General features: G+C 42.0%; 1 protein-coding gene across 1 annotated transcript; it reads left to right on the forward strand.

The window, feature by feature from the left end:
• Nucleotides 1–1300: 1300 nt before the first annotated feature.
• On the forward strand, nucleotides 1301–4369 carry LOC148522723 (uncharacterized). Its single transcript, XM_088473829.1, has 5 exons — nucleotides 1301–1381; nucleotides 2907–2994; nucleotides 3298–3367; nucleotides 3628–3805; nucleotides 4346–4369. The coding sequence occupies exons 1-5, from the start codon at nucleotides 1301–1303 to the stop codon at nucleotides 4367–4369; spliced, it is 441 nt and encodes a 146-aa protein (XP_088329955.1).
• The last annotated feature ends 15223 nt before the right edge of the window (nucleotides 4370–19592 follow it).

Consider the following 19592-nt stretch of genomic DNA (forward strand, 5'->3'; position numbering starts at 1 on the left):
ATCCGTGGTCCCAATGCCAAGAAAACATCTGGCAGTACCTGAGGCAGTACCTGACCCCATGCCAAGAATACACCTGGCAATACCTGAGGCCATGGACCCCATGCCAAGAAAACACCTGGCAGTACCTGAGGCCGTGGAACCCATGCTAAGAAAACACCTGGCAATACCTGAGGCCATGGACCCCATGCCAAGAAAACACCTGGCAGTACCTGAGGCTGTAGACCCCATGCCAAGAAAACACCTGCCAATACCTGAGGCTGTAGACCCAATCCCAAGAAAACACCTGGCAGTACCTGATGCCATGGTCCCCATGCCAAGAAAACACCTGGCAGTACCTGAGGCCGTGGTCCCCATGCCAAGAAAATACCTGGCAGTACCTGAGCCCGTGGTCCCTATACCAACAAAATACCTGGCAGTACCTGAGGCCATGGTCCCTATGCCAAGAAAACACCTGGCAATACCTGAGGTAAGTGCTTTCAATGTCATTGTGGTTAGTTACCTTTTCCTTATGTCCTAGTATTTATATATCACTTTGTCATACAATGTAATGCTTATTATACTGACATTTACATACATTTTATATTTCTCCACAAGTGTCAAAAATAGGTTTCTTGTAATACAATTGATCTTGCAAAAACATGGACCATTATAATTGTAAATTAAATAAAAACAATTGGTAGTGGACAAGTCCATGGCTGCGATTCAATTCAAAGTGATGATAAATAGCCCGGGGAGGGAGCTCCCAGAGCTAATCAATTCAGCTTGATGTTTTGCCCAATTTCTTCTCGCACCCTCCTGGGGGTGCAACGAGAAATCTGACAAAAGTGCGCTAACAGCCTCGCGACTGGCACTTTAGTCAAATAATGCTGGTTCTCACGACTAAACACCCATGTTAAGTCATGAGAACCAGAATTCTCCGGCTTAACAGCGCATTGAATTGAATCGCGGCCAATAAGATAAACCAAATATATAAAACTAAGAAATGTGAACAAAGGCATGAAAAACCTCCAGATATAACTAGTAAAACAAATATCCAATTATATATAATATATCTAGTCATCCATTGTAGTATTATAGAATTAAATACTGAAATTATATTAGAAATTCAGCTGCCAATTATAATATGTTAAAAATATCTACTACAGGCTAAATCAGTCATAAAAGCTACACCTGTGGTGTTACATGTCTGTGTGAGGACACGTAGGTTACCCATCCATAATCTCTGGTCTCCCAGTATTCTCTGAGTATGCCCGGTGCCCAGTAACTAACTCTCTGCTGCCCACCCTTCCTCCTGCAGGTGATGGCGCACCATGTGAGCCTGGCCCACAAGATCCCTGAAGGCGCCAGAGCAATCAATGTTCAGCTGAGACTCATCCACCAGGTATTCTTGTACCATGTAATTAAAAGTTTGAGGCCTACTCATCATCGGAGGCCATATGGTACTGAAGGGGAAAGGCTACTTATCACCATCTGGTACAGAGGCCCTGTATATGTGTATAGGAATGTAGTGCTGACAGCTCAGGTACTGAGGGGAAAGGCTACTTATCACCATCTGGTACAGAGGCCCTGTATATGTGTATAGGAATGTAGTGCTGACAGCTCAAGTACTGAGGGAAAGTCTACTTATCACCGTCGGTACAGAGGCCCATTATATGTGTATGGGAATGTAGTGCTGATAGCTCAGGTACTGAGGGGAAAGGCTACTTATCACCATCTGGTACAGAGGCCCATTATATGTGTATGGGAATGTAGTGCTGACAGCTGAGGTACTGAGAGGAAAGGCTACTTATCACCATCTGGTACAGAGGCCCATTATATGTGTATGGGAATGTAGTGCTGACAGCTGAGGTACTGAGAGGAAAGGCTACTTATGCCATCTGGAGATGGAGACAAGTTTGCTTAAATAAAAGAGATAAATATCTCTTCTCCAGTTTATATACATATCTTCAGGAGAAACCCCCCATTAGATTCTATGGGGGAGGGAGTGTGTTTAGGGAACAGTGAAAAGTATGTGACATCAGTGATATCTCCATACTTTTCACTGCACTTAAATATGGAAAAAACATAAATATAAAATGTTTCCAGCTTTTATGCTGGAAAAATTAGATAATTATGTTTATTAAATTTCACCCTTATTATTAAATAAAACAAATATTATGAACATTCAAAATCAGTTTTATTAGAAGATTGGTTAGAATGTGATATTTTACTTTCTATTAGAACTGCAGCTGCCAATTAAAATATGTTAAAAATATATACCACAGGCTCAATCAGGGGCCTATTCATCATATGATAAATGGCCCGGTAACCATGTGGAAACGCTGGTTTCCGCATATTTAGATTACCGGGCTTTTCATCATCAGGGGTACCAAATAAATGGACCACCTAATATTCAGGAATTTGCTTCCGAGAACAAGCGCCATCGTCAGACCGCGCTTGTTCTCGGATTAGTGTTCCTTCCTATGGGAAGGAGTTCAAGGGATGAAAAGAGGGATCCGAGTGGATCCCTCCACCACATTCGCACTACCTCCCCGGTGGCTTTGCACATGCGTGACCTCGGGTCACACATGTGTAGCCGGGCCGAAAGGTAGGAGGTAAGTAACGCAGCTACTTCTGTAGCTGAGATACTAATCAAGGGGACAGCTGCTTTTCGGCGCAGCTGTCCCGCACCAGAGCAATGATGAATACTTAAGTATCCCTCACAGCGAGACCATTACTTAATCATTGGGGGTCATACAGCCTCCAATGATAAATAGGTCCCTCAGCAATAAAAGCTACACCTGTGGTATTACATGTCTGTGTGAGGACACGTAGGTTACCCTTCCATAATCTCCTGTCTCCCTGTTTTCTCTGAGTGTGTCGGTGCCTAGTAACTAACTCTATGCTGTCCACATTTCCTCCTGCAGGTGGAGAGGAACCGTGTGTGTGCCCCCCACAAAATCCCTGAGGCTACTACAGAAGGCAAAGTGCAGTTGAAAGACCCTCGTCCTCCAGGTATTCTTGTATGTTATAATGAAAAGATTAAGAGGTCGCTTTATCATAGTTTTGGACTAACAATCTGCACCACCTCTTATCGCAGCAATACAAATTGTAGTTACACCACAAGTTATCATGCTGGGTGGTTGGGAGGTATGTACATATGCTGGTCTTTATAGTTGCAGGCAAAGGAAGCAACTGACCCAGGAACAATAGGAACACATAGGGGTTTACACTTCCAAACTATAATCCATTGACTAACTGAAGTAAAATATACCAGACAAAGTAGTAACTGTACTATTACTGTATTCTTTTCCACAGAGTCAGCCCATAAGGACCATAAGGACAAAGCACCCAGTTCCAGTAACACTGGTCCTATGAGACGCTCTGCGTAAGTACCTTGTGCAGATATATTGCATGAACAATAAGTAACAATATGATTTATGGATAGAAATATAAAATTATGAAAATTAGTGTAATGTATAGATAAGAATAGATTGTGATGAAGAATTTTTTTTAGCTATTATATAAATGTTAATCATAATACTCCATAATATCTAGCTATGGGTACATTATATTGTACTAACCTAAGCTATTGTTATATTCTCTTTGAGTCCTTTAGGTGCAAATGTGTCTGTTTTCTCTTTTTAGAGCTTTGCTGCATAAACTGCCCCCTGTGGTCCCTATGCCAAGAAAACATCTGTCAGTTTCTGAGGCTGTGGTCCCTATGCCAAGAAAACACCTGTCAGTACCTGAGGTCGTGGTCCCTATGCCAAGAAAATACCTGGCAGTACCTGAGCCCGTGGTCCCTATACCAACAAAATACCTGGTAGTACCTGAGGCCATGGTCCCTATGCCAAGAAAACACCTGGCAATACCTGAGGTAAGTGCTTTCAGTGTAATTGTGGTTACTTACCTTTTCCTTATGTCCTAGTATTTATATGTCTCTTTGTCATACAATGTAATGCTTATTACACTTACTATTACATCTTATATTTCTCCACAAGTGTCACAATTTATACATAATATGAGAAAGGAAAAATAGGTTTCTTGTAATACAATTGATCTTGCAAAAACATAGTCCATTATAATTGTAAATTAAATAAAAACAATTGGTAGTGGACAAGTCCATGGCTGCGATTCAATTCAAAGTGATGACCCCCGGGAGGGAGCTCCCAGAGCTAATCAATTCAGCCTGATGTTCGGCTAGACTAAAGGATTTCTTCTCGCACCCTCCTGGGGGTGCGAGGAGAAATCCGACAAAAGTGCGCTAACAGCCTCGCGACCGGCAATTTAGTCAAAGCATGCCGGTTCTCACAACTAAACACCCATGTTAAGTCATGAGAACTGGCATTCTCCGACTTAACAGTGCACTGAATTGAATCGCGGCTAATAAGATAAGCTTAATATATAAAACTAAGAAAAGTGAACAAAGCCATGAACAAAAAACTCAAGATAAAACTAGTAACAAATATCGTCTGGTCACTCAGGCGCACGCCCGCTGTTTGACATCAGTGACGGACACAGCCTGTGAGAGCCCAACCTCTTGTCAGCTTCCCCACCACACTCCTACTCCGGGAAGAAAGATCATCACCTTTATTATTCATCTACAGAACTTTACCGCATGTATGACTAGCGGGACGCCGCCGTCACTATTCGGTCACGATTATTGATCAGTAGGTTATCAGATCCTACGCCCATTAGTAGCACATTGGAAATAACTTTATTTATTTATTTTATATTATTTTTCTTTACGGTCTATGATCAGGACAAGATTCCTTTTTCAATAAATGAATGTGTATTTCATCTAATATACATGTGGTCATATTCTGAGTACAATTACATATTCATTGGTTCAATACACATACAATCAGAGTTCCTCTTATGTGCAAAACAAGTTTAAATATTGGCATTTAGGCATTTTTGTATCAATCTGTACCTAGAGCTTTCTGCTGAGCGCAGTGTATATAATTTTTGTAAGTAACACAAATATATTCCAATTATATATATATCTAGTCATCCATTGTAGTATTATAGAATTAAATACTGAAATTCTATTAGAAATTCAGGTGCCAATTAAAATATATAAAAAATATCTACTACAGGCTAAATCAGTCATAAAAGCTACACCTGTGGTATTACATGTCTGTGTGAGGACACGTAGGTTACCCATCCATAATCTCCTGTCTCCCTGTTTTCTCTGAGTGTGGCGGTGCCCAGTAACTAAAACTCTGCTGTCACCCTTCCTCCTGCAGGTGAAGGCGCACCATCTGAGTCTGGCCCACAAGATCCCTGAGGGCGCCAGAGCAATCAATGTTCAGCTGAGACTCATCCTCCAGGTATTTTTGTACCATGTAATTAAAAGTTTAAGGGGTCTGTTTATCATAGTTGTGGACTGACAATCTGCATCATAGCTTATAGCAGCAATACAAATTGTAGGTACCCCGCAAGTTACCATGCTGGGACAGTTGGGACCTGTGTACATATGCTGGTCTTTACAGTTGTGCAATATTTAAAAAAAAATAAAAAAAGTCTGCCTTGGGGTATGCTGTAATGGAGGGGTGTATATTACATAGGACTGGAATGCAGATTAGGCAAAGGAAGCGACTGACCTGGGAACAATAGGAACAAATAGTGGTTTATACTTACAAACTATATAACTGATGCAAATCATATACCAGACACAATAGTAACTGTATTATTTCTGTATTCTTTTCCATAGGGCCGGACTAGAAGGACAACAGGCTCAGTTCCAGGGACATTGTACTTATGAGATGCACGTACGTACTTTGTGCTGATAACGCATCACAATATGTAACAATGGGAATTATGGATAAAAATTTTACATAATGAAAAATAGTGTAATTTATAGATAGTTCTATTTAAATGTTAATCATATACCATAAGAGGGCTGTAACTAGGGTGGTGCGGCCGCTGCCTCCGCACAGAGTGCAACATGCCCTGAGGGCGGAACCGGCTGCCAGATGCAATGTCTATATGCCACTGGGCGCCCACTGCTATGTATTATTAGCGGTGCACCCGGCTTCCTTACTGCAGCAGCAGTCCTGCTTGTCACTCTCAGGTTGCTCTGCCTCCTGAGCAGTCTGCAGGGACGGGAGAGATGTCATGACGGTTCCAAGTAAAGCCTATTGTTGGAACTTGGGTGCGGCAGCGGCAGGAAGCGTGACAGGTCCAGCGCCAGTATCCTACATAGAAGGGCACAGTGTGAGTGGAACCAGTGCACACTCACAGCAGGTAAATAGGTTACAAATATCAAAGTACCCTCATACTGACAGTTAAACCATTTTAGCTATAGTAAAGCTAATATAAAAAGTGTAACGTATCTATGTATGCAGCAGTTTCAGGGATTCACTGGAACCACATATTTTACTATATTACTTTAGGACCAAGGGATATTTTTCATCTACACAGCAGATTTCATGTCAGTAATCTAATTTAAGGACACGGCCGCCAGCCTCTGCTAGAAAATGGTGTCCTACAGAGAATAATATACGGTGTTCAATTGTGTTCTTCGACCTACGTACATACCTTCCAACATTTAAACACACAAAATGGGGACATATATTAACAGCCAAGAGCCCCAGGACCAGACTGCCACAGTATCATTAGCCATGGCCCCTCCAGTGTTACAAACTAACAGTAATATCAAAATATGACATGGTGGGGGGTGCGCTGATGCTCCTTCTCGCACAGGGCACCACAATGTCTAGTTACGGCACTGCCATAAGGATCCCATTCATATACTAATCTTTGTGTCTCAGTAACTATCATAGAGCATATTACATTTTACTTAAAATGTCACTGTAATATATTTATATTTCTGTATAATAATATAGAATAACTGATGAGTATAAAATGAGGAGGACAATCTCCCAATGAAGTGAATCAGCCTCATTAAGTTGTATAATGTTCTCATGGAGTCATTTAGGTAATGGTGTCTGTTTTCTGTTTTTAGGGGTTTGCAGCATAAATTGCCCCTCGTGATCACTATGCCAAGGAAACATCTGGCAATACTGTAAGTGCTCTCAGTGTTATTGTGGCTACTTTCACTTTCCCTATGAGCTAGCATTTATATGGGGTGGGTACGGGATGCCGGCACTCGGCATCCCGGCGGTCAGAATCCCGACACTGGCATACGGACAGGGTTAGGATACTGACACCTGCCGGTAAGTATCCTAACCCTACTAGTGCCTAACTCCTAACCCTCCCCTCACCCCTCTACTTTCCATCAGGATGCCAGTGCCAGGATTCTGACTGGTGTCGGGATTCCGGCACTGGCATTCTGAGCCCTGGCATCCTGACCACCGGGATTTAAACTACATCCCATTCATACATGTCTTTGTCATACCAATGTAATTCTTATTAAACTGACATTTACATCTCATATTACTCCTTGTGTATCATAATTAATGCACAATTTGGAGAAAGGAAAAATATGTTTCTTGTAATGGAAATGACCTGGCAGATTTATTGTGTCCAGCAGTGGACAGGTCCATAAGATAAGCTAAATATATAAAACTAAGAAATGTGAACATAAGTATGGAAAACATCTAGATAAAACTGAAAAAATATATATTCCAATGATATATATCTAGTCATTCATTATATGTAATGTTTTAGAATGAAACTTCTTGTAGTAAAATATGCTCCATTATTTCTACTCAGTTACCCTTCCCACCTCCTCCCCAAATCCTTACCCTCTTTATGTCACCCCTTTGTGCCATTACTTCAATCTTTTCCCTTTTGAATGTAAGCTCTCACTAGCAGGGCCCTTCTTCCCTCTGGCTATTATACTAAGAAAAGTCCAGTCTGGTCAGTACTATGCAGGAACCCTCTATTCTCAGTCACATATATATTGCGGATCTTAATTTCTCCATAACTGTAACTATTATTAGCATGTGTATTGGATAGATAGATAGATAGGTAGATAGATAGATAGATAGATAGATAGATAGATAGATAGATAGATAGATAGATAGATAGATAGATAGATAAGACAGATATATATGTATCTATATGTATATATATATAATATGCAGATCTTAGTATATCAATAACTATTCTTAACTACACACAGGTATAGTTATATAATATGTAAATTAATATACCATATCCATATTTAGCCACTCCATGGGGTTTAAGAGACGGTTGAATAGAGCGAGGTCTATTGGGGATAGTGTCCCAGATACTCAGGAGAACCTCCAAATGTAGTGAGGAGCTCACTAGTCCTCAGTCCTGTTCTCTTGTCATCTTAACAGAGCAACATTTTTATTCTCAATATGGAAAAAAAGATCCCAAGGTGGAGATGATCTGCATGTATAGGGAATCCAATCTGGTGGCCAGTATACTAAGCAGACCCCAATCTGGTGGCCAGTATACTAAGCAGACCCCAATCTAGTGGCCAGTATACTAAGCAGACCCCAATCTAATGGCCAGTATACTAAGCAGACCCCAATATAGTGGGCAGTATACTACGCAGACCCCAATCTGGTGGCCAGTATACTAAGCAGACCCCATTCTGGTGGCCAGTGTACTAAGCAGACCCCAATCTGGTGGCCAGTATACTAAGCAGACCCCAATCTGGTAGCCAGTATACTAAGCAGACCCCAATCTGGTGGCCAGTGTACTAAGCAGACCCCAATCTGGTGGCCAGTATACTAAGCAGACCCAATCTGGTGGCCAGAATACTAAGCAGACCCCAATCTGGTGGCCAGTATACTAAGCAGACCCCAATCTGGTGGCCAGTATACTAAGCAGACCTCATTCTGGTGGCCAGAATACTAAGCAGACCCCATTCTGGTGGCCAGTATACTACGCAGACCCAAATTTGGTGGCCAGTATACTAAGCAGACCCCATTCTGGTGGCCAGTGTACTAAGCAGACCCCAATCTGGTGGCCAGTATACTAAGCAGACCCCAATCTAGTGGCCAGTATACTAAGCAGACCCCAATCTAGTGGCCAGTATACTACGCAGACCCCAATCTGGTGGCCAGTATACTAAGCAGACCCAATCTGGTGGCCAGAATACTAAGCAGACCCCAATCTGGTGGCCAGTATACTAAGCAGACCCCAATCTGGTGGCCAGTATACTAAGCAGACCTCATTCTGGTGGCCAGAATACTAAGCAGACCCCATTCTGGTGGCCAGTATACTACGCAGACCCAAATTTGGTGGCCAGTATACTAAGCAGACCCCATTCTGGTGGCCAGTGTACTAAGCAGACCCCAATCTGGTGGCCAGTATACTAAGCAGATCCCAATCTAGTGGCCAGTATACTAAGCAGACCCCAATCTAGTGGCCAGTATACTACGCAGACCCCAATCTGGTGGCTAGCATATAAAGCAGTTACTCAATTATGTATCTGTTGTATAAAACAGTCCCATAATCTGATGGCTAGTGTATGGTAGATGTCCAATGTAATGGCTTCTGCATTAAATAGGCTTCAAAGATAGGTTATTAGTCTATCATCTACACTTTATTACAGTTCATCAGTGGCGGTGGGGTGGGACAATAAATAAAGTGGCTGGGTAGAGACCCTGCATCCATGCTGTATATGTCATTGGTTATACCAACATTCTACTGTATTTTTCCCATTCCTGTTAGTGGGCATTCCAGTGGCATGTTTATTCCAATGGAGCTGTGTGCTACACATATTTATTATTTATTTATTTATTAACAGTTTCTTATATAGCACAGCAAATTCCGTTGCGCTTTACAATTTGAAACAACATTAACATTTTACTGGGTTGTAAAAGGCATACATACAGTCAGGCCCCTTAAAAAGTGGGAGGCACATATAGAAACCATTGGAATTCCTACACCGTTCACCTGATTTGGATGTAATTACCCTCAAATTAAATCTGAAAGTCTTCAGTTAAAGCACATCTCGTTTGTTTCATTTCAAAGCCATTGTGGTGGTAAATAGAGGCCAAAATATGAAAATTCTGTCAATGTCCCAATATTTATGCACCTGACTATACATACGTAAAAGACATACATAAGGGTAAGAGGGCCCTGCTCGCAAGCTTACAATCTATAGGGAAATAGGTGTTGATACACAAGGATAGGTGCTACATATTGCAAATTTGTACAGCCCGATTGCAGATGTTCTTGGTGGGCTGTATGATCCAATCACACTGGAAAGTTGGCCTAGGGTTAGGAGGATGTTAAATTGAAGAAGGAGAAGATGTGATAGGTGTTTACTATGAGAAGAGAGTTAGATAGGTTACATAGAAACTCTATTGAAATCATAGGAAATTCAAATGAATGGGACATTGATAGGAATGGAGCCTCATAGCATTGCTAATAATAATTTTTTCCCATGTCAGCAGAGATTAATTTAATCTGTACTGATGTCTGGTTAAAGCAAAGAATCCTCTACCAATCACAACAGCTAGTGTAGAAAAGCACTTGTAATTGGCTGAGCAGCCAGCTCATAGTCATTCTGCAGAGAGTCTGAGCGGAACTGTTTGTGTCTTCCATTGTTTGTTTGTTTTATTTCTTGTGGATTACACATTAGCAGAGTTCCAGTAAAGGTGCCCATCCACTAGAAGACAGGCAAAAGACTGCACGATTATGACATTGTAATCGTGCAGTCGTTTGTCAGTCTGTGATGTGCCTACACTGAACGAGCAGTCGTTCAGTGTAGGCACAATCAATCATCTGCAAACATGCTGAACCTGACATTATCATCAGGTTGACCAGCATGTTTGCACGAATCATCGTGCATAGATGTCTAAAAGACCAATTTTCGAACGAGTTTACGATAGCTTTATCATTCAATCGCTCATTTTAATCGTCTAGTGGATAGGCACCTTAAGTTACAAGAAGAAAAAATAAATTTGACTACCAATTAAAAAGATTTTCCTGTAGATAAAAAGATTTAAAATGTATTTGCGTTAAAAATGAGGAAGATCCCATTGGATGACAAATTCAAAAATATTTGTACTGTGGATTCCATGTACCATATAACACAATCCTATTGGATTACAAATTAAAAGTTGACTGTTTTTTACATAACTGAAACTATGATTGCTTACACTTTGTCATTACATACCTTTCGTTCTGTTTACAATTTCCCTTTTTATTGCTGTTATATTTAGAGTATTCTCACTATTGTTAAAATATAAATGTTTAATTCTTCCTATGAATTGATGATCTGAAAATTTTATTGAATTCCTTTTAGATCAAGACTACAGCTCATTGTAGTGCATGTTCTGTCATCCATCTGGAAAGTGCCCATAGAAGGTGATGAAAAGATCCGCTTGGGACGAGGCCGTCACCTTGCTGTGTTGTCAACTAACACCATCGGCCACTTATCAAATAACATCTTACCAATTAAACATCATTGGTGATAAGTGGTTTCAATTCATTGCATTTCATAATTTAATTTTATTGTAATCTTATTTTATTGTATTCTTGTTACATAACATTATACTTATCTTATAAGGTTTATGTTAGGGCAGTACCAGAGAGATGTGATAAGACCATTAGAACTTTAGGTCGTGCTTAAGTCCTGGGGATCTGCATTTCCCATTTGAGATGTGATAAGACCATTAGAACTTTAGGTCGTGCTTAAGTCCTGGGGATCTGCATTTCCCATCCCACAAACACACTAATACATAGTAGGTTTTTGGACTGTAGGAGGAAGACGAGGCACCTGGTGGAAACCACACAAATATGGGGAGAACATATAAACCACACACATATATAGCTCATGTCAAAATATAACCCAGTTAAGTCCTGGATAAATTGAATGTAATGTGTTAGTATTAGGGATGTTAGGGACCCATCTTATGGGGTTTACCTTGACGAGGTGGATGGGCAAAATTTTTTGGCCAAATGTACTAAGAACCTCATTCCATGTTAATTGTAGAGTTTATCAGGATTATTTTTTCTATCATTGTTCTTAGTACCTAGAGTGTGCACCTGTATTTTATGTCCCCTGCATTGTACTATAAGTCTCAGCATGGCAGCACCTCCAATTATGTTTAAAATTAGGGTGTGCAGTCCAAGATCCCCCCCCCCACACACACACACACTTTCTGCAGTCTATAAAATGACAGAAGCTGATTGGTTGCTATGGGCAATTTTTCTACTTGATCTGTCTTGAAAGTTTGATACATATCACCCTGTGTCTTGTGGAATAAACAGAACTACAGTGTATAGAATGCAGCACTCAGCACTGCGTCTCGAGCTGATGGGGAATTTATCATGTGACTTTTGAATTACATGATCCACTGGCCTAAAGGAACTATTGAACTAGATGCCAGGAGAATGATTCATGAGTCATCATGACAATAGAATGGGTATGTATGACGGGTGTCGGGATGCCTCCTTTCAGAATACCGAAAGCGTCATCCTGATGGTTGGTATCCTGACAGGGGTCGGGTAAGTATACTTACCGAACCCCCTTCTTGTAGCCTAACCCTCCCCACCCCGCACCCTAACCCTCCCCGTTAGTACCTAAACCTAACTCCCCCTTCATGCCTAAACCTAACCCCCCCACTGGTGCCTAACCCTCCCCCCTAGCGGTGCCTAACCCTAACCTCCCCCCCAAAACCTAACCCCGCTATGCTCCCTAAACCTAACGCTAAGGGCACCCTGGAGTTACCTCGTTCACTTGGCGTCCTTTGGCGTGCCAAAGTCGGGATTAAGATAGGCGTCTGTATTTCAATGCCTATCTGAAGTCCCTTGTCGGGAATTGGATGTCGGTCATCGCAGCCACCGGTCTCATAACTACATCCCATGACAATCTATTTCAATCAGCTCCACAGAATCCTCACAATGTCTAAGCACAGCAGTGCCACCTGTGGTCGTTTAGCTGTACTGACTCATGATGAATGCATGAGAGAGCTGACGCAGTGGAAAGCATGGCAGTGGAACGCATCACAACCGGAAATGACGCAGCCGCATTGGAACGCATGGTAGTGGAACGCATCACAACTGGAAATGACGCAGCCGCATAGACAAATGTTTGCTAAGCAAAATTCCAGGAGATCACAATAGATAAACTGGATACCAGTATAACTAAAGATAGAGTTTGTACATGGCATATAAACGGGGCACCATAGTCCCCAAATAAGATAGATAAGATTATGCACAATCGCGGTAGCGCAAACCGGAAGTGCCATGTGTTCCATTTCCGGTTTGCGCTACCGCGATTGTGTATAGTCTTATTTATTGTGTTTTGGGGACTATTGTGCCCGGTCTACATGCGTTGTGCATGCTCTACAGTGATGAACAGCCGTATTATCTTCAGATATACTGATATCTTGTATATTTAATGTGACTTCCTGAGTTTTGTTGGGGGCGGAGTTTGGCTAATTGATGTGGCTATTTCAAGGCAGCTGGAGGACAACTTGGTTATGGGTCTGTTTGGTGGTAGCTGTGTGGTTGACAAAGGTTCTTTTGGGACCGAAACGTCGACTTTGCTATGTTATTCGTGAGCTGTTTTCCTAGGTGCTTTGCAACAGGTGTGCTTGGTAACTGTCTCACATTTAAAAGCAAAGTTGCTGTGAGCTTTAGACCTTGATAGCATACCCTGAGTTTAACACTAATGTGATGGCTATGTCCATGTTATAATTCTGAGCAATAGAGTAGGGAATTGCAGTAAAGTGGGGTCCCGTGACGATGGGCTGCAAGCTTAAATGCATTGATCAATTCATGAACCAAAACCCCATTGTTTATTATGTTTATTATTATTAGTTATTATGGTGAGTGCAGAGCCCCTGTGATTTCTATTTAAACAATGTGGTCACATACCATGTTGCACCCCAAAACTAGGAATGGTGAGTGCCGTGGATTAGTGCTTTTTGTATATATATATATATATATATATATATGTATATATAGATATATACATACATACACACACACATCGGGCTACCTGCCTGATGAGTGTATATGTATGTATATATATATATATATATATATATACACACACACTCACATATACCGGCATACAGCAGCATTCCATGCAAGAAAGAACTTTTGTGTAAAGGTTAGAAAGGGTTGTCTCTTATTGATGCACAGATTTTAAAATATAACTTGTATTGTAATTATCAAAATATGTATAATGAATTACAGTCTGTGATACTTAAAAGAGAAAAAGAATAAGAAAACAGAAAATCAGATATATAAAAAGTATGTCTTGAGGTTAAAGAATAGTATTAAAAATAAATTTAATATATATATATATACTGCTGAACGAATAGCCCTACACTCCACCGAATGGGACACTGGACCCGGGTGCCCCCCGTGAAAATGTAGCATACGATAAGAAAAACAGCGGCACATATATATATATATAGTCACACTACTCTGTATTCACAGAAGAAAAACCAGCACTCCAAATTACACAAAAGATCACTTTGTATGAAGTACTGAGCAGCATGAACAGGCATGGTCACATGGCAAATGACGTGCTGATATGCATCATAAAGTAGCAGCAAATACCTAACAGACTCCAAGCTGAGTGTAAATCGACAGCAAAGTTCCAACATAAAATACGGCAGCTGCAGTATCGTCATGCATCTTCACCGCCGTGGAATAAATATGCTTTAGTCGAATGGAGTCAGTACACCACAGCCCGACAGCTGTTTCAGTGCTTACTCACACCTTCATCACGGGGCACGGAATGACAATACTGCAGTGAATACTACATTTAACAGTGCACAATAATGAATACACCTGTGTTAGAATCTACATGGTTGCTCACCTGATACGTGTCTGTCCCTAATGTATAGTGTAACAATCCAGCATCCGTCTGATCGGCAAACCATAGTGCCGGAAGTGACGTTAGCGGTTCAGCAGCCACAGACCCGGAACTCATACTAGCGTTCCAACGTAGGTCAAGCAGTGCTGTCAAGTCACACTCTGAATAAGGTAACAATAGTAACCAGGACGCTCATCTAGCGTCTTAATGGTGAACAAGACAGGTGATTAAACGTACTCATGTGGATTCATTAACAAGTAAACATAAATACACCAAATCCCTAAAACAACATAAATTTGAATGAGACAAACTTGTCATTAATTGGAGAGAGAGAGTTATAACCCATCTAAAGAAAACAGGATAAATTCAGCTCCTCATTTAAACCTTTGGGTGTCATGGAATTAAGAACATATATCCATCTTGCTTCACGTTGCAGGAGTAGCTTTTCTCTATTACCCCCTCTTTTTAAAGGAGGACATGGTCAATTGGAATAACACGGAAGTCCATAATATTATGTTTCATCTGGACAAAGTGTCTCGCTACTGGTGGAGTATTAGAGTCCAAATTTTCAAAAGCCTTTTTAATAGAAGACCTATGGAGTGCAATTCGCTCCTTGAGCATTCTTATTGTTTTTCCAATATATAGGTGTTTGCAGGGGCACACAACAATGTAGATTATGTATTTAGTCTCGCAATTTAAACGATGATGGATTTTAACAACTCGACCAGAGTTGATATCTTTCAATTCTGTGCCCGTTAGCATGAAGCGGCAATTTATACATCCAGAACAAGGGTAAGTTCCTTCTTTTAAGGCTAGCCAACCAGCTTGTTTTCTCCTACTGATATCCAAAGTAATTTCATCCTTGATATTGTTACTACGCCTGTAACAAAACAAAGGTTTATCTTGGCACATCTTTCCCAATGCGGGATCCGCCTGGATGATATGCCAATGTTTCATAACCGCCCTTTTGACTATATGTGATCCAATGGAAAAAGTGGTAGAAAAAAATCATGCGCTCAGACTTTTCTATGTTTATAGTTGTAGTTAGTAAGTCCACTCTATCCAGTTTCAAACATTTATCTATGGCTTCTTTAATCTCTCTGTCATCATAACCTTGTTGTGAGAACTTGTCACCCATATGGTTTAGAGCTGAAGGTAATTTCTCTTTATCAGAAGTGATTCTCATTGTCCTCACCATTTGAGAGAAAGGCAGTCCTCTCTTAAGTGGCATAGGGTGAAAACTATCAGCGGCTAACAATGTATTCCTGTCGGTCATTATATCAACATTAACATCCAAATAGCTGATGACCTTATCACTAAAATTCAATGTGAATTTAATATCTGCACTCATCATATTAAGACCTTCAAAAAATGTAAACAATTCAGTCTGATTACCCGTCCAAACTATAAAGATGTTGTCAATAAAGCGGACATAAAAACTGATGTACTTTGCCAATCAATGTTTCATAATCAAATTTTTCTCAAAATCATGCATGAACAAATTGGCATATGATGGGGCCATATTAGACCCCATCGCAGTGCCACGTTGCTGCAGGTAAAAACCATTATCAAACATGAAATAATTCTTATGTAATATAATGTTAATAAGTAACAGTAAATAATCAATTTACTGTTACTTATTAACCTTATATTGCATAAGAATTCTTTCATGTTTGATAATCTTTATTGTTGCTCCCTATAGTGCCCCCAGTAGTAAGGCCCCTGTAGTGCCCCCAGTAGTAAGGCCACTGTAGTGCCCCCATAGGATGCCCCCAGTAGTAAGGCCCCTGTAATGCCCCCAGTAGTTAGCCCCCCCATGCGCGCACACACACAACACTTACCTTAAACCTAGCTCCAGTGCCTGCTTCCGTCTGTCCCCGGCGCCTGCTCCTCGGAACTATGGGAGTGATGTATTGATGTCACTTCCATAATGCACTGCGGAAGCCAGAGCTCAGGAGTGAGCTCTGTCCTCTGGCTGCCACCGGAGGGGGAGAGCGGAGAGCAGGACGCCGATCAGCGGCGCTCCTTCTCCAAGCAGCTCCTCCTCAACAGTGCCCAGAACGGCCAGGTGACAATGGAGCCAGGTGCCCCCTTCAGGGCTGGCGCCCGACGGCAAATGACTCCATTGTCTCCGGGAGTTCTGCCACTGGTGTGTACGCAGCTTAACAGTTCAAAAATGGTATAAATAGATCATTTGGGCTGGGTGTGATCTAACTAGATTGCAACATTTTAAACATTATTCCTCCTAATAGACTCTGTATTTGAACATGGTAACAAATGCTGCAGTTCACCCACTTCTGAAGGAGTCTGAAAACTCTCCTGTTTAATATAGAGCTGCAGACTGTAAACATGCAAATTTTTGTCTGTTCCTTAGTTTTTACCTCACAATAATTCAAATGGATGTAATGCTGAGCTTCCAGTTGTTGATTTCACTGGCTTATCTCAGATAAATGGTCATGTATTCCCAGCTCCCACACAGTGCTTGTCACATTTTCATTTGTTCATATACGCAAACCTTGTGTGTTATTGGTATTATACGAAAACAGTATATGTAATATATATATATATATATACACACAGTATATTGTATGCTTATCAGCAGATCTTAGTTGGATCCTGAAGAAGAATATAACAATGTTGTTAATTATGATTTCCTATTAACGGGAGACCAGTATATGGATCTATTCCATCATTTATATATATGTATGCTGGATCACTATTCTTTACTGTAGTCTCTGTTAGGTAGCCTAAAAAGTATGGACTAGGACTGTCGACTGTCGGCTCCGGTGGGACACCGCTACACTTGCTGGTGTAGGGGATATAAGGTAAGCTAGTTGTCTTATACTTTGTACATCCTTATGAAAATTGTAATAGATTGAAACATTGAAGTTTATCTTCTTTGTGCTGTTGTTTATTCCCGCATGCCATGAGTGCCGCACCCCTGTGATTCTATTTATGCGTTCAAGCTATGTGAGGACACCTGGTTAATTTTTGTTTTCTACTGTGAGTGGAGAATATAGCAGCATTCCATGCAAGAAAGAATGAACCAGGCTTGTCCTTTCTTGCAAGGAATGCTGCCATATGCTGGTTTTGGATACATACATACTTGATGTTGGAAGTTGGACCAGCGCGATTTGCGGGTCTTTGCGGAGGGGCGGAGCCAAATGCCAGGAGGGGTGGGGCTTACTCACAGGCTGCTGCAGGCAGCTCTGTTAAAAGAAAAACAAATGGTTAATCAGGGTGATGTGGCCGGGGGCCGGGGACAGTGTGTGGGAGCCCCGTCACGACCACCCCTGTTGCCCTGCCTATAATCCGGTCCTGCCTGAGGTAGTTTAGCAGTGCTGACTCATGCCTAATGGAGCTGCTGTGCTCTCTCTCACTGTGTCTAGCTCCTCCCACTTATTTCAGTTCCTGATAAATCTTTGCTAGAGCTGTGAACTATATCAACTAGTTCACTTTGAAGATTAGTTCATTTTGAACTAATCCTTCATGAACTACCCATCACTAAGCAGGAAAGAAGATCCGAAGCTGCCTGCTGCACTCTATCCCGACCCACACACAGGGCCTCATTCAGAGGCGGTCGGAGGATGCAAGCGGTCGCTCAGAAACTGGGCGGCCACTTGCATCCTGACCGCCCACCTCTGTTGCGGTCGTTAGGCTGTGGGTTAACACCCACAGCTCTAACGACCGCTCCGGTGATGGTGACCATCGCGACCATCGGGGCTTACGACGAGACCCTAGGGTTGGGTCTCCCTTGTCGTAAGCCCCGGAGAGCTTCTGGCTCTGTCAGAGCCGGAAGCTCTCCACTGACATCACTAGTGATGTCAGTGGGGCCGCCCCCAAACGGTAGGCGTTCCCATGGGAACGCCTCCGTTTGGGCTGCCACCCCCCCGGCCCGCCTTCCAAACGGGGCGAGCTGTCAATCAACATTGACAGCTCGCCCCCTTTGGATCGAGACCCGCTACGACCGGCGCTGTCGGTCGTAGCGGGTCTCACGCATGTGCACGACGGTGCCGGCACTGTCGTGCGCATGCTCTGTGGGGGGCCATCGACCCGGTCCGAGCGCACCGGCACTAACGACCGGGTCTGAATGACCCCCACAGACCCTTCCCAATGCGGTTTTCTCAAAATCAGGAGAACTGCATTGCTATAGAGACTGGCTAGGGAGAACTCATTGTTCTCTCTATAGCCTGATAAAAAATTATTATTAAAAAAACATCCAGCAGTAGATGGGCCCACGCGGCACCCGTTAGTGTACTGCGGTACCCGAGGATGCCGTGGCACACAGTTTGGGAAACACTGACCTAGACCTAAACAAAAATATATAAGCCTGCCTAATATCTGATGCTAAAAAACAAACAAAAAAAACAGCATTTAGATATGGATTTTAATGATTTTTTTAATAAAATACACTAAAGACATTATGGAAAGAAAACCCTTTTTTCTCTATTTCATACATATAACCTAATTAATATGCCTTAAATACATCTGACTGGAGGCTGCAGAAGAATAATCGAGACAGCAGAACTCAAGGGAACAGTGCAAGGTCCAACAGGAGAGATAGAGGCAGCCCAGCAGGGGAGAGGGAGAGAAGGAGGTGGACCAACAGGAGAGAGAAAAGAGGTCCATGAGGATACAGAGAGAGGGACGGGAGGAGAGAGAGAGAGGGGAGGAGAGAGAGAGGGGAGGAGAGAGAGAGTGAGAGCGCCCAACAGGAGAGACATACAGGAGGAGAAACAGGAGAGACAGAGGAGGAGCAACAGGAGAGACAACGAGGAGGAGTAAAGAGAGGTGGCCCAATAGGTCAACTAGTGTTATATATAAAACCATGAACATAATTAATGGCTGCAGGAACTTCTGATCCTCTTCATTGAATTGT

Source organism: Taudactylus pleione, unplaced genomic scaffold, assembly GCF_031769625.1.
Source record: "Taudactylus pleione unplaced genomic scaffold, aTauple2 ptg000142l, whole genome shotgun sequence".
NCBI classification, from domain to species: domain Eukaryota; kingdom Metazoa; phylum Chordata; class Amphibia; order Anura; family Myobatrachidae; genus Taudactylus; species Taudactylus pleione.